Source organism: Aythya marila, assembly GCF_965140915.1.
Source record: "Aythya marila genome assembly, chromosome: 1".
Lineage (NCBI taxonomy): Eukaryota > Metazoa > Chordata > Aves > Anseriformes > Anatidae > Aythya > Aythya marila.
In genome coordinates, this window is record NC_139042.1 from 2,216,601 (window position 1) to 2,239,893 (window position 23,293).

The following is a 23,293-nucleotide window of genomic DNA, read 5'->3' on the forward strand; positions in this document are numbered from 1 at the left end:
CCCCAAAGGAAGAGTCCTGCCCCAAAATTGTCAACTGTGGGTGACACAGAAAATTCCTGAGCAGATCTTAGTGTGGATGAGGCAGCACAATGAGTTGTCTCTGCATGATAGATGTCTGCTGGCCCATGCTCCCCTCTAAAGAGGTGAGAGCATGTCTTGAGTGCATGTCTTTAAACAATAAAAGTAAGTAAATTAAAAAAAAAAAAAGAAAATCAAAAAACACCACTTTTCTGTTTTTGACCATATTGAAATTCCAATTTCAATAAACCTGCTCATAAAACCTTGTTTTGGTATCAAATCCTGCTAGCTGTGAGCCTTCTGCAGGACTTTACAGGTATTGCAGATTTTTATTTTTATTTTACTTTTTAAATCATCAACATAGGGTCCTAGAGTTTGCCCAGAAAGTCATGTCTACAAATTGCTTGGGATATATCATCTAACCTTTGACCCACAAAATAACCTGATGTTTGTATCTTCAGTCGTGAAATGCTGTTGCTTGGATAAATTAAAAATTTAAATGCGTAGGTTTTCTTCTAACCTAGAAGACTCCTGAGTTTTCCTTCAAAACAATTATAATGGCATTCTTCTGCCAAGAAAATGTGAAATATCAATTTTGCATCTGTTGTTTTAGCAAATGCAGCAAATGTAACATTACAGAGAGATCTTCGTGCAATGTCTACACCCTGCCAAATGTCACCTTTCTGTAATTAAGCTGGGAAACACAAGGATTAAATCTCCATCAGAAGCTTTGGCTAATTAAAGCTTTGCCCTACCAGCTCTGCAGTACATTTTCACAGGGTTACTCGAGACACATAAAGAGGTAGTGACCAGAAATCAAGTTGTTCTCTGCTGGGAGATGGAGGCAGCAGAGCTGATGGCTCCCAATTGATGTTGCCCATGTCACCCTACTGTTGCATGAGCTCCTCTTTTTGCATTATGTATTTTATTCCTCTAATGAAACATTACTTGTATGTGTTAATGATGGTTGTGATGGATCTGTCTGGTAAGAAACCAGCATCCTGGTTGGAGCCATGTTGTTCAGGCTTGGTCTGGCAAAGCAGAAGTTTGTTGGCCTCTTACCTCACCTAGGGGTACAGCTGAGATAGGAAACTCAACTCCAGCCCACAAAGCTCTGAGAACACATCAGCACGTGAAAAGAGGCAGAGATTAAAATTGTTCCTTTTTGTGATTCTTCCTGATAACATCACTTTGGGTCATAGGCAAACATTAGAAATGTCATAAACTTTGTGATTTATACGTGACTCCTTCATCTCTGTGCTCTTCTTTCCGCCCTGGTGGTAACTTTAGCAACGTGTGGTCTCCGTGTGATTATGCCAAACTTTCAGATCTGCTCCTGTTTTTTTTTTTGTCTTCCAGCCTCCAGACGAGTACCGCTTAATCTGGATCACTTCTGATCTCATTTCATTTATCATAATTGTAGGAGTTTTTATATTCCAGAAGTAAGTAGCATTGTTATGGCTCAACTCTCGTGTATTTGTGGAGTGTGCTTTCATTGAGAGCGTGGGGTGGAGATGGAAGAGAGGGCTGCAGTGCTCCTCAGGCACTTGGATTGCAAATGCAGGAAAACTGTTTATTGAAACTTCCTACAAAGACTGCAAACAATAAGTCATTCCACTCCTGTGATGACACTGAATTGGGTGAAGTCACTGTTTTTAAGAAGAGTGAGACATCTCACAGTAGGAGTGACAGACTCCTCGCTCCTCTCATAAATGCGTGTGGTAGAGAAACCGTAAATGTTTTCTGGGGAAATGGATTTAAATGCTTTAAAGAAAAAAGAGAATATTATGAGATTCCACAGTTTTTATAATGTAGGCTTTTTTTTAGATTTTCTTAATTTATTTGGTTTCCACTTGATGAAGAAATGGAAACGTTTTAAAGCAATGTATTAAGTGATGCAAAGCTGTTATGACTGAACAGATCAAATCAGTTGCTTAGCCTGATGCTTTGAGAAAATTCTTCCATTTTTCAAAGAAAACGGGGAGCAATGAGTGCATGGCAGAAGCCTCTCGTCAGCCCAGGTCACTGAAAACAAAACGTTTTCAGAGCATAGAGCCCAGGAGCAGGGCTAGCTAAGACACTGATAAGTCAGTAGGAGATAAATCAACTTGCTAATGGCAGAGCTGGCCAAACTACCCTCCTCTTGATTATAAGGGAGGAAACCATGGTCTCCTCCCGGTGATGAGCCTTTTCTCCTAGGAGGCATTTTCGCTGTCAGTGATGACAGTGTAATAACCCTCTCTGGGAAAATGCGAGCTCAGGAGGGGGGAGATGTGCTCCCTCCGGCGAGAACAGCAGCCTTCTCCTGGGAAAATGTGTCATTTTGAAATTGCACCCCTCTCTTCCCTCAGCTTTATAATCTCATCTGCTTTAGCATGCACAAACTACTGTCCTAGAGACATCAAGGGGCTTACGCTTTCCTTCCCTCTTGAGCTCCGAAATGCCTTTGTGTCAGGAGTAGCAATTTCATTTCCTTCAGCCTTATGAGCTGGTGATTTGCTGTCGCATCGTCCCAGATCATCTGCCTGCAGCAATCCCTTTCCCTCCCCAGGGTAGATAATTACCTGGGTAGTTTTGCCATGCTACAGCAGGCTATTGCTCCTGCCAGCACCTGCTATGGGTTTGACTTCAGGCCATATGTCGGCTCTGGTGATAATTGTCCCTCTAAATTCGTGACTTGCACAGTCCCAGACCAGTCACCGATTCCAGCACAGGAAGATAGAATGAGAAACAGATACAGAACCCTCTTCTCCAATTAGATTTACCAACACTTAATGAAACCAATGACCCAAATGAGATTTGCCAATGTGTTTATAATTTTGCTAAGAATGATGGTGATTCAAATTGCGGCCATTTAAACCTTTCCTCCAGAAGGGCAGTGTGGCTGCGTTGTCTGGAAGCTTTCTCCCCCCCTTCAGATTCATCAGCTGGTTTAATGAGAGATTTCCCTACTCTTCAGGCCCTGTATTTCTCTGCCAGTTACAGAAAGGCAGGGTCTGACGTCTCTCAATGCTCCTCTCTCAAGAGCAGAATTCAAAGGCCAAGGCAATAAGACACTTGAAGTCTTTTGCATCATCTCCCAAAGCTGGTTTTAGCAGGCTTTCTGAATCAGAAGGCCACGGCTGAAGAAATTAGACTGAGTCATACTGCTGAATGTAAGCTGTAGGTCCCAGAGCAGAGTGAGCTGATGCATGCTTGGAGAGCAGAAGTCCCAACTATATGGACACTGCAATATCTGGACTCTTCCTCTCTTCACAAGTTGAATTTCTCCCAGCTTGGAGATGGTTTGAAGGAGTAGGGTGAGAGGAAGCAGGGTAAAGGATGGAAGGATTAATATGGCGAGGGTCAAATGTCTTCTGTTGGATCTCTGCCTTGGGACAACCCAACCCCAAGTTAGCAGAATCAGGGAGAAACTCTAGTACCAGAAATTGCATTTTCTACAGCAAGGCTTGCTCTTTTGAGAGCTCCTGCTTTGTGCATCCCGGCTAGGAGACCCCCATCTCCCTGCTGTTCACGGCTTCTCCACCACGCAGACGAATGGGTAGCAGCACGGAGGATAAACCAAAACTAAGCTGCAGCAGAACTACCCAGCTACCTGCTGACGTGGCTCAGCTCCAAGAAGCAGGGCTCGACGTTTGGCCTCCAATATGTCGTGGTGTGGTTGAGTTTGGTTTTCTGAAGCCCTCTTTTTGGGGCAAAATGGAGCCGCTTCCTTCACGTGAGGGACGAGGGGGTGGGTGGGAACAGAGGCACTGCTTCGATGTGCTCGTCGTCTCCTCTCCGCATGGCTTCTCTCTCCTCCGTAGCCACGGGCAGGGGTTGCTCCTGCTCTTCTGCTTCAGCTCTGGTGACCGGATCCTGGCAGCCTCTCCAGAGGGGGAAATACCGAGCGTGATGACTTCTAACCAATCTCTTTTGCCTCTTTGCCTTGTTTATTTTCTTACTGCTCTGACTGTTGTGCATGTTCCTCCTCTTTCTCTCTGCTGCATTCTGGCATCTCACAGCTATCACATGATCAGGTAATTCTGGTGCTTTCTTCCTCTTTCTCTTTTTCATTCAACCTTCCTTTCTCTCTTTCTTTCTCCCTCTCTGCTATGGCTTCACTGCAGAAGGACAGTGCAGGGCACAGCTTTTTCGGGATGCTTTCAAACATCTGGCTTCAGAGGGGGACCACAAGGGTCTGAACTTTGCATGGTCCATAGCCATGAGCACCACAGGAGCCTGATGCTGAAGCTGGTGGATGTTTTGAAGGCAATCTGACCTTTTGTTACGGTGATCCAAATCACTGCCTTTTAAAACAACCCTGATTCTGAGCTCCTGCGGTGTGTTGAAACTGGGAAATTCCCAGTGGAGACAGTGCTTTCTCCATGGAATTAATCTCACTGCAAAATATCTCCCTTCTTTCTGCATTTACCAGAGGTTTTTAAGACAAACCTCTTCTAAGTTGGCCAACTCTATAGAGGAAAAAGTAAAACTTATATGAAGTATCACTTCTCCAGCCCTGGAAATGAATGAATAGGGCTAATATCTGACAAGATTTGGCTCAGCAATTGCTGTACTCATTGAGTCTCTTCCCAGCCACACCACTATGAAACTGGAAGAAATACAGTATGAAAATGAAAATAGTGCTGCAGCCAGGAATGGGATGAGCCTGGGATGTTGAAGTGCCATCAGTTGGACACCCAGATTTCTCCTTGCATTGGCTGTTTTCTCCCCAGTAGTTTTTATCCCACTGGAGGGAAGCGCTGCCGCCTTTCTGCAGTAAAGCCTTTACCACGTCCGTCCTCGGACCAAACTCTTCACGCGTTACCTTCTCCATTCCTTCCGCTTTGTGCCATGGGGTTGTATTTCTGAGGGCTGGCTACTCCCTAGGTGTGCTTAGCCCTCCCCTCTTCCCCTGCCCACCCACTGCCTTGGGGTTTGGGGTTGGCCACCTGGAAGCATTGCCTGCTCCTCGAGGTACCTTGGACTTGCGGCATTGTGTCCTCGCGTCACCTCCCTGAGATGGGGCCAGGCTGAGCCCTCCAGCGGTGCAGGGAGGTTGGGTGTTTGCCTCCTGCCACCTCCCCGTTGCTTTTTTCACGGGGGTAGGGAGAGGAGAGAGGCATGGAGGAGTGGGGCAGGCTTTAGAGAAGAGCTGTAGCAGGACGGGGATGTGCAGTTGTGGCTGGCTTGGCTCTTTGCTCCCTTCCATTTTATCACCTTGGCACCAATCACCTCTATTTTCCTCACAGTCTGCCATTTCCCATCTCCTTCCCCTGCCATTTCTCCTCCAACCCAACGGCCCCAGTGGTGGCCCTAACACTCTGTGTGCTGTCTCTGTGTTGTTGTCCCAGTATTTTTTAGTCTGTTCCCACCCCGTGTCCGTCTGGTCTGCTTTGTTGCCAACCTCCCAGAACAAGACCTCCCTGCAGTCTGGCTGGCACAACGAGCCCCTCTCTGGGCTGCCCTTTTTGCACACTGCTGTCCTAACTGTGGCCGATCACAACAGAGTCCAAGGGGGTAGGAGAGGTGTTATTTTCTATTAAACAAGCTTTCTGGCATCCCAACTCTACTGAGCACAGCAGCAAGTGTTTCATATGGTGTAGCTGGAATTGCATCACGGTTAAATGCTGATGGCTTCTCTGCTAAGCCATTTTTGTAAAAAATGGGGGTGGCTGCTGAAAACTTGGCTTACTGTTGTAGCTGCCAGTGGTCCCATGCAGAAGCTAAAAGAGTAATTGCATGACCCCTGCAAATTTGGGCTGGTTTTGGTGTTGTGTCTTGGGTGGGTCCCATTTGAAAACACATCCCTGCTGTGAGCTGCTCCTCTTACCCAGCACTGAAATTCTCACCTGGATGCCCAAGAAATCCTGGCTGGATCTGCTGTCACCCTCTACTAGCCCAGTAAAAGGCCCTCGGATTTTGGGAGTGAGGACTTGGGATTCCTGGGTTCCCTCTGTTCCAGCTCAGGTTGCAAAGACATTGCCCAGAGAAGTGGTGCAAGAGCTGTTGGAGAGCCTGAGTTGGGATATCCTTGTTGGGGCTAAGAGATGAAAGATTTGTTGACAGAGCCTTTAGGTTATATGGATGGAAAACTCAGTTTGAAACCTTCTTAGCTTATTCAAGCAGAGCAGTGCACTCCTGCAAGAGTTACAGGCCCCTCGTGCACGTTTAGCTGGCCTGGGTCTGACCACAGCCACCACGTGAGATGGGGAGCAGAGGGCAGTAGTCTTTCTTCTTGGCAAGAGGTTTCAGAAAAGGACCCTGCAGCCCTTTGAGGCTGGGCTGTCCAGGCCCCAAAATGGCCCACGCCCTCCATGGGATGTTTAGGATCTGGGGGCAAGAGATGGTTGTGCCTCTTGGCCATGCAATGCATCAGGATTTTCATCATTAGGCTGTTGTGGGCATGGAGAAGACGTACAGCAATGTTTTGGTTTGATTGTGGAATGTCTTATCCTGTGAGATCCTGTGCACGTATTGATTCTAGGATCTGCCTATGTGGGACATTAAGGGCAGAAATGATCGTCTTCTAAGTTAGAGCAGCTCAGCTTAGATGAAAAAGAAAAATGTTTTAATTTTTTAATGCTTTAATGTCTTCTCCACTGCATGCTTCTATGTTGCTTCTGTCCATGGGCCCGTGCGTGGTGCAGTGTTGCCATCCCAGCAGCCACCTTCATCTGTACCTCAGTTATAGCTTGACAGTCACCTGCTGAGATTTGGGAAAAAGAGGGAAAACAGAGGGAGTGAGCACCAGCTGGGTTTGGAAGAGCTGCAGAACCTCATCTGTGGGTGTTGCTTTGTTGGGCTGAGATTTGGGGGGTGTTCCTCAGGTTTTCTGCCCCCGGAATGGGGAGGAGGTTATGCATTTAAGAGAAGGCAGCTGTCACCCCAAACCAGAAAAATTACATTCTCTTGTGTGGGTAAGCCACTAGATGGTGCCAGAAGATCAGAAACCCCATAAACCACCGTAAATCTCTGCTGTTTTTCCATCAAATAGCTTTGTTACATCCCTGGTTCTGGCAGGGAGAACGGGAATAACTGAAAGCCTTCCTCTCTGGGCAGGAGATAGGGAGAATTGGTGGGTTTGGGGCCAGGAAAGCCCACCAAGCCCTGCTTTTCCCCTATTTGCAGTAGCCTGCCTTTCTCTCTTAATGCCAGCAGCTCTGCAGCTGAGGTTCTGTGATCCAGGGAAGCTCCCAGGATGAAAAAGAGGTTTAAAAGGAAAATCCTATGACTTGGCCGTGCTGCAATCGCTTGCTGCAATTGCAATTACTAGCATCAGTCAGTTTATTTACATGCATTCAGTAATTAGAATAAAAGCCTGGCTGACCTTAAAGGGGAGCCAGGTTCCCATCAGCCTCATTGTATTCATGAAGTTTTGGTTTTATAAGAAGTCTGCGTTTTGGGTAAAAGCCTGTAAGCAAAGACCTGGCATTTGGGGAGAGGCAAGTGCTCTGGGAGAAATTATGATCAGAGGCATCATATGTGACAGCAACCCGTGTTGAGACTGCTTTGAGTTCCCTTTAGAGAATCTCATGGTGATGTCTCAGGCTTGAGACGTTTATTTGACTTTGAGCTCTCTTCTCCTACAAGCGTGAGGGTGCCACATAGTGAGGAAAAGGTTCTGGTTTCTTTACTTGGCTTGGTCTCTGTTCCCTATTTCCAACCCTAAGAATCAAAATAGTTCACCCCTACAGGGCAGTTGGGTATCTGATGTGGTCCTCGGTGAAATTAATGCAATTAGGATGCTCAAGGTGGTTAGAGATGACCAGTTTTTATGTCTGTACCCTCCCTGAGATAACACACTCATCTCCAAACATCTTCCTATCATGCGGGGTTGTGTAGGCACCAGGGCAGGAAGGCATGAGGGTCTTTGGGACTTGGTCTCCCCAGTGTTGGTGGCCACTTGCTTGGAGAGGACGCTCCTGGGGCTGAGGACTCCAGCCCCTGATAACCCCTTCTTCTCTTGCAGGTGGCGTTTAGGAAGCATCAGGACCTACAACCCGGAGCAGATCATGCTCAGTGCTGCTGTCCGCCGGTCCAGCCGGGATGTCAAGATCATGAAGGAGAAGCTGATCTTCTCGGGTATGAATGGGGCCGGTCGCACGAAGCTATTCGCTCCATCCTACAGCTGCTACCTGTTGGAGGAGAGATGGTTTTGATATGGGTGTCATCTCCCACAGCTGGGACAGGGCAGCTGGACCGATCCAGCTGCACTGAACCACTTGTGGGACGTGGTCCTGCCTCACCCATCCCAAAATGTTCCAGGCCTGAGCACCGATTTGCTCATAAATCCTGCTTTTAACTTCCCAAGCTGTGCTATGCAGCTGTCTTACGCTGTCTCACATCTCCTCTCTTAATTGCCAACAGTGTCAAAACTGTAAATTAAAGCAGTGCTGTGAGTTGCTGCAGATAATGGTGACGAGTTTGAGGTAGACCTGGATCCCTGTCATCCTCCCAGCCTTTCTGTGTTAGTGTATGCTGGCTTCCTCTCAATGATCCAGCCTCCAAGAAAGATCTCAAAAATGTGTACAAAGAAAGAAATGTTTAGCTTTAAAAGATTAAAGTTGGCACGTGAAGCTGGAGAGCTCACATTAGAAGGGATGTGAATATAAATTGCCCCTGGAGCTCTGTTGTTGGTGTTCATTCCTCGTATCAGGGGCTAGAGACCTCCAGCAGGGATCAGGGTTTATTGTCCTGGATGCACACACACACAGCCAAAAAGACAACTCTTGCTTCAAAGAACTTATTGTGGGCACGGCAAGCCTGATTCTACCCACCAGAAACAGTCAAAATGGGGAATAAATCCAGGGAAACCAGAGTGAGAAAGCAGTGGGTCATAGCAAAATTAACTATTTCCACTATTTTCTAGACATAAACTGTCTTCGACACAAACCACCCTGTGAGGTAGGGGTTGTGTTTTAAGGATTTGTGCCTCTGAAACAAATGGTTTTGCTTAGGGTTGGAGTTTAACTATTAGAACATTGATGGGGGCACGGTTTTCCCAGTGAAACCAGTGACTACTGGAGTCTCCCCAGTTCTAGAAGAGTGGCTGGGGTAGGGATTAAGTTTGAGTATCTTGCATCCTCATCTCCAAAGGCAAGTAATTCCGTCTGTGGCATAGCATCACTTATATATGGGGGTTCCAGTTTTGCTTCTGATATTGACAGGACACTCAGGGTCTGAAATTTAGAGGTGAGCCAAAATTTGGGGGCAGATCGTATTCACAACTGGTTTAAAATGGTGGCAATGTCACTAAAGCCAGGGATTAAATCCCTGTAGGATCAGACAGACCTCACGTGCTGGCTGCTCGATGCCTGTTCCCTCAACCACGAGCTTTCTCCTGGGTCTTTGCACCCCTGTGATGATGCCTTCTCCTTCTTTACCCTCCCCAGAGATCAACAACGGCGTGGAGACCACGGACGAGCTGTCCCTCTGCTCCGAGAACGGCTACGCCAACGAGATGGTCACCCCCACGGATCACCGGGACACCAAGCTGCGGATGAACTGAGGGGCTTCCAGCCCAAGCCCACGGGTGGCCAACCCCACGTTCGCTCCGGCAACGAGAGCCGTGCTCTCCTGCTGGCCATGGGACGGGACTTTGAAGGAACTGCTGGCTGGGCAGCTCGCCCCTTCCCGTTCCACCATCAGTGGCTGCTCCACCTCCCTGGTTGCGAGGTTGGGGGGGCTTTTGTTTTTTGTAAATATGTAAAAAAAAAAAAAAAAAAAAAAAAAAAAAAATCCGAATTTTGTCTTTTTTTGGTGTAATTTTTCCAGGGCATGAGTGGAAATACCACGTTCATTAAATCCTCTACCCTTATGGCTGAAGTTATTTGAATTTTGATGTGACAGCCTGAGTCCCGGGGGGGGAGCTGGGACAGCTCTCCCCACCCTGCTCCATTCCTTCCCTCGGTGCAGCGACAGTGTAGCTGAATTGTTTAAACCGTATGTTGTGAAGTTCTTGTGAAATGTCACTTTTGTTCTGTTTTCCTTGTTTTTCTTTTTTCTTTCTTTCTTTTTTTTTTTTTTTGTTTGTTCCCTTTCCTCTCCCCCTTCCTGGGCAATGAAGTTTTAGCTCTAATTTAACTGGTTGGAGGAGAGAAGCTTTCCTAGGAGAGGAGACTGCTCTTCCCTGCTGAAGCTCAGAGCTGGGGAAGGAGCTGCACTGGCTCAGTCACTTGGGCACCTTCTCCCCATCCTGTCCCCCATCCCCAAACCCTGGATGTTCACGAAGAATGGCCTTGAGATGTTCTGCTGTAGTCTGAAGGCAAACCCTGTGTGGCAGCTGAAGCTTGGCCTCTGCTGGCAGCAATGCTTGGATTTTGTCCTTGCTCTTTCTATCTTCATGAGTTGGGCTCTGTTGGCAGCCCAGATGGCTTGCAAAAAGCAACGCCACGGGCACCAACACCCCTCATGTCTGGCTAAAGTGCCTGCCACTCCGAGTGGTGTCTGCAGATGCTCCTTGCTTCGCCATGCAGGAAGAAGGGGTGGTGATGGTGCAGTGTCAGCCCCTCCGTGCCAAGCAGATGCCCGTGCATGAAGGAGTTGTAAATAGTCTGGAAGGCGAAGCAGCCCAGGAGAGTAATTTATTCCTGCAAGGAGACTTTTCCTCCTTGCTTCAAAAGCAGGATCTCTAAAGCTGCATGTTGGTGTCCTCCAACGGAGTGATGTGGTTTTTTTTTGCAGCAGCAGATGCTGACAAGCTGACAACAGAGAGAGCTCTCAGCAGTGTGTTTCCAATACAAAAGGCTTTAAACCAAAATCCTAGATGAGAGATTTAAGCAAATAAAAGCTCAGAAACCAAGTAGATGGCAGTTACATTTCATCCCCTCCCTGAAACAGCCCGCAGCCAGCCCAAGGGCAGGCTCAGCTCGCTAGAGGAGCCTGGTTTTGGGTCACTGCTGTTCACACAGAGCTGGTTCCCAAGGCAGCTGAAGCCATCCCGAAGGCTGCTGGTGGTGTGAATGGGGCTTGGCTCCGTCCCCGCAGCCTTCTGCTGCTGGGTTGCTCCCTGCCTCGCTGGATCTCGGTCGACACAACGTGCAAAGTGGGAAATCCCATTGAGCACGAGCTTCCTTTGAAGCCCTGAAAATGCCAGGACCATGAAAGTCGTTTCCCGTGGAGGGGACAGGAGCCAAAGCTCAGTCTTTGGGCTCTGGCTGAGCCGGGCTGCAAAGCCCTTCAGCGGCTGGGAGAAGTCCCCTTGCAGAAAAAGAAGGGAGGTTTGGGGATGCTGATGTACGTCATGTTCAACACCTAAAACCAAGAGAAAAGCCGGAAAAAAAGCCTCAATAAACAGCTTTGAGCAGTTTGTTCTTGTTTTGGCAGTACTGAACTGCTTTTTTTTTAGTTTACGGAAGTAGTGTTCTGAAGCACCAAAGTTTTGTGTTCAGTGTGTAAGAAATGGGGATGAAAGTGGCAATCTTAGTTGTAGAAAAGAAGGCGTGTCAAAGTAATGTAAGAAAATACTCCTATAATGCAAGTAAAATCTGAATTGCGCTGCTTAGGAGATGCCTACTAAAGCATCACAAACTGAGTTTAATTTATTTGCATTTACCCTGTTTTTTATGAATGTAGGTGGAACAAGCCCATGGTCCATGCGCCCTCTTACCTTCCCCAAATGCTGTTCTCCTATATGGTACTCTCTCGAGTCTGTGAAACATAGTTGTGTTTTTTTTTTTTTTTTTTTTTCCTCCAGAATTGCAAATTTTGGTGGATTTGAAGGCTTTTGAGAACAACGTTGCTTCTCCCTTTAATGCGGTTGTTGTATTGAAACATTCCCGGTGGATTGTCATTGCCAAGTGAGAGATGTTAAATCTCGGCACCTGTCAATAATCACCTGCATGTTCTGTTTTTATCCTTGGAGATGACTTTATTGAAAAGTGAAGTGCTTAAAAAGCTTGGAAGTGTTAAAAGGCAATCCAGCAAAGAGTTGTTGTTTCCACAATTCATTTTTTTAATGATGAGACCCGAACTTTACGCGTGATGCACTGACTGTTACCGTTATCGTCCTGAAGATTTGCTACTTTTTTTTTTTTTTTTTTTTTAAAGGATGATACTTTTTTGATGAAAATAGAGCTAGACCAAAATGAACTCTGCGATCCTCTGTGAAATAAACTGTCAGTATTCCCCTGCCAGTCTGTGGTGCTGTCGTGTGTTCTGCAAAATGGTGGTGCCTTGCTCTTCTTGCGTTGATCTCCGTGGCTCTGCATTTTTATGCGTTGTGGTGGGAACCTTGTGGTAGGAGCAGGGGGAGGGTTGGTGACCCATCCTTCTTGAGATCAGTTGTGCTGCATCCTCTCTCCCATCCAGATTTTATGAGACAGCAGCTGATAACCAGGCAAGTGGAGAAGTGACTCTGCAGGCCTGAATCTTGAATGATAACTGGAATAATTGCTTGGTGCTTGTGGCTGTGTGGGGACAATGATGCGCCCATATAAGAGATCTAGCCACAGTTGTCAGCCAAACGAACGGGAAGCAATTTATTTCTAACAAACTTTATGCAAGTCATTGCCCCAGGGTGCTGTGGAGGCCAAAAACCAAGAGCACGTTCAAAGAGGAGTAAATGGCTCGTACATCCATTAGCACTTATTAAACACAGCAGTCCGGATGCAAGATCCAGCTTGAGAAGACCCTGAGCAGTCGTTTGCTAAATGCGTATGTTAAGGGAAAGGCTTGCTTTGTGCTTGCTCTCCTTCTTATTCCTAACCCCCGGATCTGCTCCCAGCTGCAAACGGCGGAGGGTGCTTTGGGTTAGGAGGGGATCTCGTCTGGGCCAGCCTGGGATTGTTCTTTGTTAAGCAGCTGTTTTCTCCAGGCCATGAATAGCTGCATTTAAGGGATAGATGAAAGGGATTAAAGTAAATACAGCACTATCTCATTGGTTGGTGATGGGTAGGCAGTACTGTGTCGAGGATTTGACTGGCTCAGGGAATACCATTTGAGTGTTAAAAATGATCTAGCCCCAGGGGACAGGGCGTATCCAGGGTATATATATCAGGTGGACAACTGATATCCACATTATGGAATAATCCAAAATGGGGGGCTGTCGCTGCTGTACCCTGTGGAGAGATACTGAAACCTTGGAGGAAGAAAAATGCGAGTCGTGGACTCTGTTATTCAAACAAAAGAGCTGAGGATTGGTCGCTGGCTCTAAGCCCGAATGGCTTGGGACAGCCAACATTGTGCTATTTAACTCTTTCTTCCTAAAACTGCCCTCGTTTGTAAGAGCTTAGGGGTACAGCTGGGATAGTTCTCAGAGCATCTGGGAACCATTCCAGCACTTCACATTTGCTGGTAGAGCTGCAGCCCTGGGGTCTGGGAGGCGATACCCTTGTGACCATGCCCTAGGTCTGCAAGGGTATCTGCCATCAGAAGGACCTCTTCTATCTCTGTTAAAACCTTCATGGGATGCAGTGGCTCAGAGTTTGTGAGGTTCAAACTGGGTACAAAAAGCCCAGCTGTGATGTGAGCAGCTGCAGTGGCACAGGGTCTTCTTTCTTCTTTCTTCTTTCTTCTTTCTTCTTTCTTCTTTCTTCTTTCTTCTTTCTTCTTTCTTCTTTCTTCTTTCTTCTTTCTTCTTTCTTCTTTCTTCTTTCTTCTTTCTTCTTTCCTCTTTCCTCTTTCCTCTTTCCTCTTTCTTTCTTCTTCTTTCTTTTTTCTTTTCTTCCCTTTTTCTTTTCTTCTTTCCTCTTTCTTCCCCTTTTCTTTTCTTCCCTTTTTCTTCTTTCTTTTTTCTTCCCCTTTTCTTTTCTTCTTTCTTCTTCCTTCTTTCTTCTTCTTTCTTCTTTCTTCTTTCTTCTTTCTTCTTTCTTCTTTTTCTTCTTTCTTCTTTCTTCTTTCCTCTTTCCTCTTTCCTCTTTTCTCCCCTTTTTTCTTCCCTTTTTCTTCTTTCTTTTTTCTTCCCCTTTTTTTCTTTCTTCTTCTTTCTTCTTCTTTTTTCTTCTTTCTTCTTCTTTCTTCTTCTTTCTCCTTTTCCCTTTCCCTTTCCCTTTCCCTTTCCCTTTCCCTTTCCCTTTCCCTTTCCCTTTCCCTTTCCCTTTCCCTTTCCCTTTCCCTTTCCCTTTCCCTTTCCCTTTCCCTTTCCCTTTCCCTTTATTTTTTTCTTCCCTTAAGTTACTTTTTTTTTTCTCCCTCTCTTCCTCCTGAGCCCTCCTTCCTCTTCACTTACTGCTCTACCCCCTCACCTGCATGGCTCCCTCCTGCTTTTTCTCTTCTCCTGGATGCTGGTGACTGCCCTTCACCTCTGCTAACTGGCTGTGAGCAGGAAGGGAGGGTTCTGACTCTCTCCATGGCAAGCTGGAGCACACAGACAGCTGTCCTGGGTAGGATTCATTTCATCCCTGGGGCATGCAATGGGAAGGTACAGACCATGGTGTGACCAGGTCCTAAGTGACTGTCTCCATCGAGACATCTCACTTGATTTATCCAAAATTGTCTCCTACTTTTCCACTTGCCTTTCCCACTCTTTTCTACTTGTTTTCTTCTTAGCTTAGCTGCATCCCTCCTCCTTCCTATTTCTTTCTTCTCCCGACACAGTCGCTCTGCTCCTCCTGCAGGAAGCTTTCACTCCACATTCACACGGAGCTTTTCGCGAAATTCCTGATCCTACAAACACTTATTTTATTTTTAATGCTCACAGCTTTGTGCCTAATGGCTTCTGTGGGCCACATGCCATGGGTTGAGTGTTTTTAATGTGAAGAAGTGGCTTTACAGTGGAGTAGGACTCAGCTCACAGCCCCTGCACTTTCAGGCTACAGGGTCCTAGCCCCATGCTTTATGGCTGCACAACACTGGCAGCTTTATAACCTCATTGAAGGGTATCCAAACCCCAAGAGATCTGTTTTTGGTGCCCCACAGGACAGGGTCAGAGCCTGTGCATCCTGATGACCCAGATCCAAACCATCTTTAGCTTCATCCATGCCTGGATGTGGCCCAGCACAGCCAACTCGATCATGGTGGAAGGTCCCAAGAGCAAAAATTCCCCAACCTTCTTATCCCACAGCACAGGCTGGGAAACCACAATCCTTTCCAGGTTGCTGCTAATTTATATGCAAATGCTGGGAGCGAGCAGGATGCCAGCTTGCATCCCAGCAAAGGGAGAGGAGCAGAAAGGATCCATCCAGCACACATGGTGGTGGTGCTCCAGGGAAAGGTGATTTTACTGGGATAACAACGTGCAGGGAGTGGTGGTTATAAATATTTCCTTTCTGTTTACTATGAAATAATGCAACTTGTTCAAAGTGATGCTGGGCACGGGAGGGAAGGCAGCCTGCAGGCTGCTGGTTACTTCATGGTGCAAATATTGGCCTCCCCAGGGCTGCTTTGCTCCCTGCTGAGAGTATTTACAAATTCAGCCAACAACTAGGATTAAGGTGGAGGGGGAGCGTGCTGAAAGCCACTTGGGACAAGCCTTCCCTTCTGTTCTCATGATCCTTATGGACCTAATTATCCCACATTAACGAGGGGCACTGCCGCTCCTAACTCCCCCAATCCATTCCTGCTATGGGTGCCTTTTTTTGCTCGCAGAGCCGTATTTTATTTATCAGCTTTATTGTGGTTTCCAGCGGGATGGAGTCTCCTCCAAATGAATCGTTCCACCTGGACCCCAATTTGCTCTCCAGATGGCTGGGCCCTCCGAAGCAGCCCTGGTGTGATATATTTTCCCCGAGCCTCCATGGGCTTTCCCTGGGTTTTGGCTCCTCCCTGGCTGCCTGTTATTGACAGCTGCACGGCTAATGCCCTGTAGCTCTCCGGCGTGTCATTCGGGAGAAACAAAAGCAGATTTATCCCCCTCCTCTTTAGCAGCGAGGATAAAAGCAGGGCTTTTGTGCTTCCCCCAGCATTGCTGGAGAAGGGCTGAGCACGCTTTGCGGAGGGGATCCGTCTCCACGCCGAGCCACAGAGTGGATGGGAGCTCTCCGAGAGGAACGCTGAGGCTTCACGAGGTCCCACCTGGAGGACACAACCTGTGGGCCAGGTAACGTTGGGCTTCCTGGGGAGCTTGCCCCAAAATACCCAGTGCTTGCTGCTGGGCTGTGCTCGGATGGAGAGCGATGCGGAGAGGAGTGCGCGTGGGCAGCGGGGGAACCCAGTCCCTCCTTGGAGCTGGATTTGTATCTTGGGTAGACAGGAGGACTGTGAGCTGGGGAAAGGAATTTGGATTAATCCAGGGTGGGGACACGTCTCTTTGTAAGCTGTGAGCAATCCCAAGGGCTTGGAAACTTGGAATTAGGGAGGGAGGCAGGGAGATAAATCTATTTATCCTTTTTGGCTGGAGTGCCGGCAGAACACGGAGCTCGCTGTGCTGTCCAGAAAGCTGCCTTTGTTGTAACTTCTCTAAATCACTTCGAACTAACTAACAGCATTTCCCCTCTGTGCGTAGCCCTGAGCACCCATCGGTGCCATTTGGGATGTTTGGAGCCTTCACCGTCTCCCCCAGGGTTTCTTAGATATTTACATAGGGCTTGTCACGCTGCTTCACTGCTCTTCGGGGCTCTGCAACACCCCATGGTGGGAGTAGAGATGTTTTTGTGTGTGTTTTTTGCAAGCACAGAGTATATGATGACGTTTTACCAAGGTAGTGGGGCAGGGATCCTCAGGATGAGGGTGGGTTGTCCTACACGTGGCCACGCAGTGCAGGTGAGGTGCAGATGTCCTGCTGAGGACTGGGTGGATGCCACAGAGCAGCTGATGTCTGCCGGTTTGTGACCCCGTCTGGGGACCTGTGCTTCTGCCAGAGGCACTTGGTGAGATGCTCCAGAGTCTGGTTCGAGGGGCCAAACACTTATGAGCAGAGTCTGAGCCCCCCAAATGTGCTTTTTGCTGTTACAGAGCCTCAGAAAACCAATCTAAAACCTGCATGGCCGTGATAGAAGCCATGATAAAGAGTGCTGAGCTGGCTGCCCTCACTGGCACCCAGCTCAAGAGGTGAATCATAGAATCACAAAATATCCTAAGTTGGAGGAGACCCACAAAGACCATCGAGTCCAACTCCTGGCTCCACACAAGACCACCCAAAAAACAGACCCTATATCTGAGAATGTTGGCTCCTTGAGCTCTTGCAGCTCATTGCTGTGACCATGTCCCTGGGCAGCCTGTCCCAGAGCCTGACCTCCTTTTGGGTTCCTAACACCCAGCCTGAGCCTCCCCTTTCCGAGCTGTTAGTAACTGCCTTAGAAAAAAAAAACAAAAATCTCCTAAAAACAGAAAGTTTGTTCTACTGGGATGGTGTTGGGTTGGAAATAGCCTAGTGCCCACTTCTGTGTTGTTCTTTGGAGGAAATGGTTACTGAGGATGAGTTATGGATGTGGGTAAAGGGGTGTAGTCCCTCTAGATTTTTGGATGGAATCTGCACTTCCCCATGATGCTGAGAAAGCTGCAGAAACCACAATGGTGTTGGACGTCATGGGAAGATGTTTTAATGAACACGCTATTCTCTTGCTTCCTTCACTGCTTCCCAATCAGGATGCATCGAATGATGAAGGAAGAGTCCAGTTACAGGACGAGCAGCCTGGAGAATGCAACGCGTGACCCAAGCAAAGAAAAGCTGCACATGAAGCTCTGCAGTGGGTCCTGCCATGCTGAACAAATCCTCCAGACGCTAAACTCCTACCGGCAGAGCGGCATCTTCACAGACGTGGTGCTATTAATCGATGGGCAAGAATTCCCCTGTCACCGTGCTACGTTGTCAGCCAACAGCACGTATTTTCGGGCTATGTTTGGTGGCAATCTCAAGGAAGGCCACCAGAATATCATTAACATCCAGAAGATTTCTGCCTCTACCATGTCTCTTCTTCTTGACTACATGTATGGGGGGAACATCGTCATTCAGGAAGACAACGTTGAAGGCATCTTGGAACTGTCTGACTTGCTGCAGATCTCCAAGCTCAGAGATGCTTGTATCACCTTCCTTGAAGGCCAGCTCCACCCGTGCAATTGTTTGGGCATCATGAAGTTTGCCGACTCATTCTCCATCACTTCCCTGACCGAAAAGAGCAAGAGGTTCATGCTGGAGTGTTTTGTGGAGGTGTCGTGTCATGAAGAGTTCCTAGAGATGGGTGTGAAGGAGCTGGTTGAGTACTTGTCTGATGAGCAGCTGGTGGTGCCCAAGGAGGAAGTGGTCTTTGAAGCAGTCATGCGCTGGGTACGGCATGATGTCCCTGCCAGGAAGGGAGCCTTGAAGGACCTCCTAGAGCATGTGCGACTGCCACTGCTTGATCCCACATATTTCCTGGAGAAGGTGGAAATGGACGGACTCATCCAGGACTCAAAGGAGTGCATTCCTCTACTGCACGAAGCCCGCAAGTACTACATCCTTGGGAATGAGGTCAGCTCCTTGAGATCAAGGCCCAGAAGGTAAAACCCAGAGTTGTGTTTCCTAGACCTGAGTGGCCTAAGTTCATGGATCTTAAAGCTGGTGGGGTGGGATTCTCTGATTTTTTGATTTATTTTCTATTATTTTAATTTTTTCCCTCCAATTACTTCTAGCCTCTTGGGCATCATCATGGCTCCTAGCTCAAAGGCATTGCTGCTAGGTCAGTAGTTAATGTCCATTGGAAAACAAACAAACAAACAAAAACAGAACCAAAAACAATATAAAAAAATAAATTAAAAAATATACTGTCCAGGTAGCTACCTACGTACCCTCAGATTCTGTCTTTCGTGCCTTTGATTTTTTGATCAACAAGAAGATAAAGAACTCCTGGCCTAGGCAACTGACAGTGTAAAGTGGAGGATGAAAAGGAAAAACAGTTCCTTGGGATGGATGTGTGTGGAAATCTGCACCTTTCTGTCACTTTGGCATTTGGATTTGCTAGATTTGGTCAGATATTTTGGAGGCCTCTGCTGTTTTTTCGTGGTCACAGAGGTCCCTCTGCTTGTGCTTGGTAAGAGCACCGATGGAGACCTCTGCTCTGGGGTGGGTAGCCATATCAAACCAGGTGGTTTGCAAGGCTCCCCATTCTTCTCTAGAAGAGACCAAGTTCTTGAGCTCTCCTGCCCTTTGGCTCAAGGAGCCCAGCTGGTTTTTTTGCTGCTCAGTGGAGAAGCCTGAGCAAAAGGATGCAATTTGAACCAATGCCTTTCAGAAGGTCCAGCCTGGAATTTAGGGTTTCTGTCAGGTGGAAGAGCTAGTTTGAACCCTTTCAAACTGGTGTGAGACTTGAAGCTGGCTCTTTGTGCTGAATGACACAACAGGTTGTTATCTAAAGGACTGCTCAATAGCAGAGTCTGTGCTGACCTCCTCAAGGACGCAGACCATTAAAATTCACTGGGAATAAATCCCACCCCCAGCATCTACATTTTAATTCACCTCCTTCTACAGCTTTGGCCTTAAGTGAGTTGTCTCAGGCTGTGCAAACCATGGCAGGGCTGGGGATTGGACCAAGTCCTTCAAATCCCCTTCCACCCTCCTCCCTCCTCTCCTTCCCCTCCTGCAGAGCTGTCCCTCTCTTGCCACCTACCAGCTGGCAGGATTTTCCTTCCCCTGCTGTCTCTCACGTCTGCTCACTGCTATTGGGGCTGGAGAGAGTGAGATTTCCTGGAAACACTTCTCTCTCCAGGCAGAGAGCGTGTGGCGGGCCGGCTGCCAGGAACAGCTTTGCACGTCTGTGGCCGTGCGTTGAGGATTAAGCTTGGAAGTAATGAAGGGAGAGGGTGAGGGGCAGGGGGCAATGCCACGATTTGGACCCTTTGGATCCAAGCTGAGAGATGTCTTTAATTTGTGCATGCCTGTAAGAGGGAAGGTGCAGGGAGGAGAATGATTTGCCTAGAAAAATCAGTAGCTGATGAAGGAAATAGCCTAAATGGGTTAGGGGACTTACCCTTGTCTTTCATGTTCTAGGTTCATGGAGCTGGCAGAAGTCATTGTCATCATTGGGGGCTGCGACAAGAAAGGTCTTCTGAAGCTGCCCTTCACAGACCTCTATCACCCGAAGAGCAGGCAGTGGACAGCCCTCTCCAGCGTGCCCGGTTACACCAAGTCAGAATTTGCTGCCTGCACACTGAAGAACGATGTGTACATATCAGGTGAGATGCCCTGGGGTGGCTGTTCCCTTCCTGCTTGAATTAAGCAGTGGGACCTCTGCTTGGACAGCCACTCCCCAGGTCTGTTCGGTGGGACTCATTCACGTTTTGACTCCAGAGCAAAGTCATTTCTTCTGAGTGAAGTTTACTCTTGTGTGGTTTGCATTTTGGTGTCCCAAGGAGCCAATTTCAGCTTTGGGGGAGGATGGCACTATTAAAAAACTTTTCTTCCTGTTTACTGGGGCATCTGTCCAAAGTGTCCAGCTATGGAATGAGCTGCTTTTGGTGCGTACTGTCAGGATTACCTATAACATCAGGGTCTCCTGCCTGTCCTTCATTTAAAATAAAATGCCTATCAGAAGAGTTCTGTAGAAGGGATGGAGTAGTGTAATAAGTGTCTTAACCTTCATAGGGTATCTTCCTTGGGATGCTGAGTTTACATGGGTATATCCCAACAGCCATATTTTGGCCTTGATTGTTCCATTGCATGGAGGAGCTATATAGTACAGTGGTTTAACAAAATGATGGGATTGTCTTTGGGATTACAACAGCTCTCCACCCCTGTTTTTCAGGGGGACACATCAGCAGCAATGATGTTTGGGTGCTGAGCTCCCAGCTGAACGTCTGGATCAAGGTCGCTTGTCTGCAGAAAGGCCGATGGAGGCACAAAATGGCAACGCTTCAGGGCAAGGTAGGCCTGAATTTGGGAACAACCCTTACAGATTGCAGTCCCCCGCTTCTCCCAGTGTCAAGTATAATGAGAAACTGTCAGTATTTGGTTGTCTTCTGGCTCATTTGGAGCTGATTTTGATGAGAGAAACCTAGGACATAACTAAGGTGTCATTAGTCTTTGGCTGTGTTGCCACCTGAGGTAGCCAGCAATGAGGCCACAGCAATAAGATCTACCACGGCATGGTGGAAGACTTCTGAAGATGGTTGTGTTGAGTTTTGGGGTGAAAAACATGCAGGGTTGGGTATTTCAAACTGGTCAATCTGTGTGATGACACTGGATTCAAGGAGAAGGTTTTGCCAGGACCAGATCTCTGCCCTTCTGGCCTAGCGTTAGCCTCGGCTCGTGCACACCATGACAGCGCAGCCCATTAGGTGACTCCAGGAGTTTCTAATCAGCTTGCTTTGCTCCTTTTGTGGCAGATCTACGCTGTGGGAGGCTTTGATGGTTTTTACCGCCTCTCCAGCGTGGAGTGCTATGACACCTTCTCCAACAGCTGGTCAACCTTGGCCCCACTGCCTCAGGCCGTGAGCTCGGCGGCTGTGGTCTCCTGCCTGAACAAGCTCTACGTGCTGGGTGGTGCTGTGGACGACACTGCTAACACCGACAAGGTATCGCTGGTGAGGATGACTGTGAAGTAGAAGCAGGGCTGTGAGATACAAAATAAGCCTTTGGAAAGCTCAGGCATGGGAGATTTCAGCTCAGCTTCGGTCTGGTTTCAGGCATGGTGCTTTGAGAGAGAGGATTGAAAAAAAAGCCTGCAAGGAGCATCAAGGATGGCCAGAGACCTAAAAAACATGGTTCATGAGGGACTGTTGACACCTGAGCTGAGCTGAGAGTTTTAAAGGCACTCAGCTCAATCCCTGAATGTTTAATGTTTGGGTTAAGACCAGCCACCCTAAAGGCTTGTAATTTGTCTGGGAGTTGAACACATAGGCCCACAGAGACACTGCCTGAGGTCCCAGCCAGTTGAAAAAGGAATACTAGAAACCCTCATCCCTTTGATCATTGCACAGGTCTTTGGGTGTTGAAGCTCACTTCTGTGTTTCTGGGTCTATTTTCTTTTATTTCTAGTGGGTATCAGATTTATCCAAGCAGGGAGATGGGGTAAATTCGTGTTCCCACAACTGTGTTTTTCCTCCCAGGTCCAGTGTTATGATCCAGAGGAGAACAAATGGACGCTTTTGTCTCCCACTCCTTTTTACCAGAGGTGCATCAGTGCTGTCTGCTTGGACAACATCATTTATGTCGTAGGTGGACTCCTCAGTAAAATCTTCAGCTATGATCCAAGGGAAGACAGCTGGCAAGAAGTGGCCACACTCCCTGGGCCTCTGGTAAGGAAAAGATTTAGGAAAGAAACCCTGAGCCTTTTCTTCTCTCTAGAACAAAAGTACTCATCTGTGCTTTGCTGAGACTGAAGGTAAAATACAATGGGGGGTTGGCACTGAGCATGAGAACATACCCACTGACCTCTGTATTTCAAGTCAAATTATGTACTTACCATCAATGACTGCTTGGAAGATGTGTTTCCAAGATAAATCCCAAATTTTTTTGCTGAGGCTGGGTCCATACTAGCTGTTAAAGCTCTGTGGGAGGATTTATGGGATGAAAAGGTGGGTGTTGAGGATCTTTTCTCCACACTGCATGCTACAGGGTGAAGGGTTATGCTGGCTCTAACCTGGTGTGTGGACTGAACACGCACCAGCTGCGGGTGTGCATCTTGGTTTAATGTCATCACACCTGGTTTAGTGTTTTTGTGCTCCAAGGCCACACTGCAATGTGAGCCGTGACACAGCGAGTGGAGAGGAATGATGAGGGACAGCTCACCCCAATATGAGTTAAAATGCCACTGTTGGCGTGTCTGTACAAGGGGCTCTGGCACAGACGTGGTGGGTGACTCTGGACTTTCATCATCCTTGTGAGTCTGGGGAGCTGCCAGGAACAGCAAAGCTCCCGTCACCAGCTCAAGTTATTTCAAATGCCTAAAACCCTAAGACCACAGGAGCCAGACCCCACTTGTCCTACAGACTTACAATCCTTTCTTCAGAGCAGGTAGCAGCTGAGCCCATTGAAATGGTGCACAAAGCTGGAGGGCTGTTTCTCAACTCTTAGTCTTTCCTTCTGCTTTCCAGGAGAGCTGTGGCCTGACAGTGTGTGGAGGGAAGATTTACATCCTGGGCGGTCGAGATGAGAATGGGGAAGGCACAGACAAAGCGTTCACTTTCGACCCTGCAACGGGCAGCGTGGAGCAGCAGCCACCACTGCAGCGTTGCACCAGTTATCACGGCTGCGTGACCATCCTGCAGCGCATGAACAGATGACCATGGGGCTTTGGCAGCATCCTTCTCCCACCCAGAGCCTCCCCTTGAGACAGTGGCCACCAGTGTGTGGACAGACAGCCCAGCTCTCTGCGGGGAAGGGCAATACAAGCTGCTGAAGATGTGCTCCACCCAGGCCCTGAGCACTGTTTTGTTTTTCCAGGCCTGGTGATGCCAGTGATTTTGTTGCTGATCTAGGTGAGAGGATGAAAGGGTGATG

At 47.8% G+C, this 23,293-nt stretch overlaps 2 protein-coding genes across 7 annotated transcripts in view; both read left to right on the top strand.

Moving 5' to 3' along the window:
* Positions 1-12,261, top strand: part of GDPD5 (glycerophosphodiester phosphodiesterase domain containing 5) — a 159,418-nt gene extending 147,157 nt beyond the window's left edge. For all 6 annotated transcript variants that reach the window (XM_082751871.1, XM_082751873.1, XM_082751872.1 and 3 more), the window contains exons 14-16: positions 1,378-1,460; positions 7,973-8,085; positions 9,396-12,261. In XM_082751871.1, the coding sequence (XP_082607997.1) occupies positions 1,378-1,460; positions 7,973-8,085; positions 9,396-9,511 (312 nt within the window). In that variant the 3' untranslated portion in view covers positions 9,512-12,261. The remainder of the gene's footprint in view (positions 1-1,377; positions 1,461-7,972; positions 8,086-9,395) is intronic.
* A 5,206-nt stretch (positions 12,262-17,467) lies between these two features.
* KLHL35 (kelch like family member 35) lies at positions 17,468-23,076 on the top strand (the record flags this gene model as incomplete). The annotated part of the gene is made up of 6 exons (XM_082784558.1): positions 17,468-18,357; positions 19,844-20,028; positions 20,598-20,716; positions 21,178-21,366; positions 21,901-22,089; positions 22,888-23,076. 6 exons carry the CDS (start codon positions 17,468-17,470, stop codon positions 23,074-23,076), a joined length of 1,761 nt encoding a protein of 586 aa, XP_082640684.1.
* Positions 23,077-23,293: the final 217 nt, after the last annotated feature.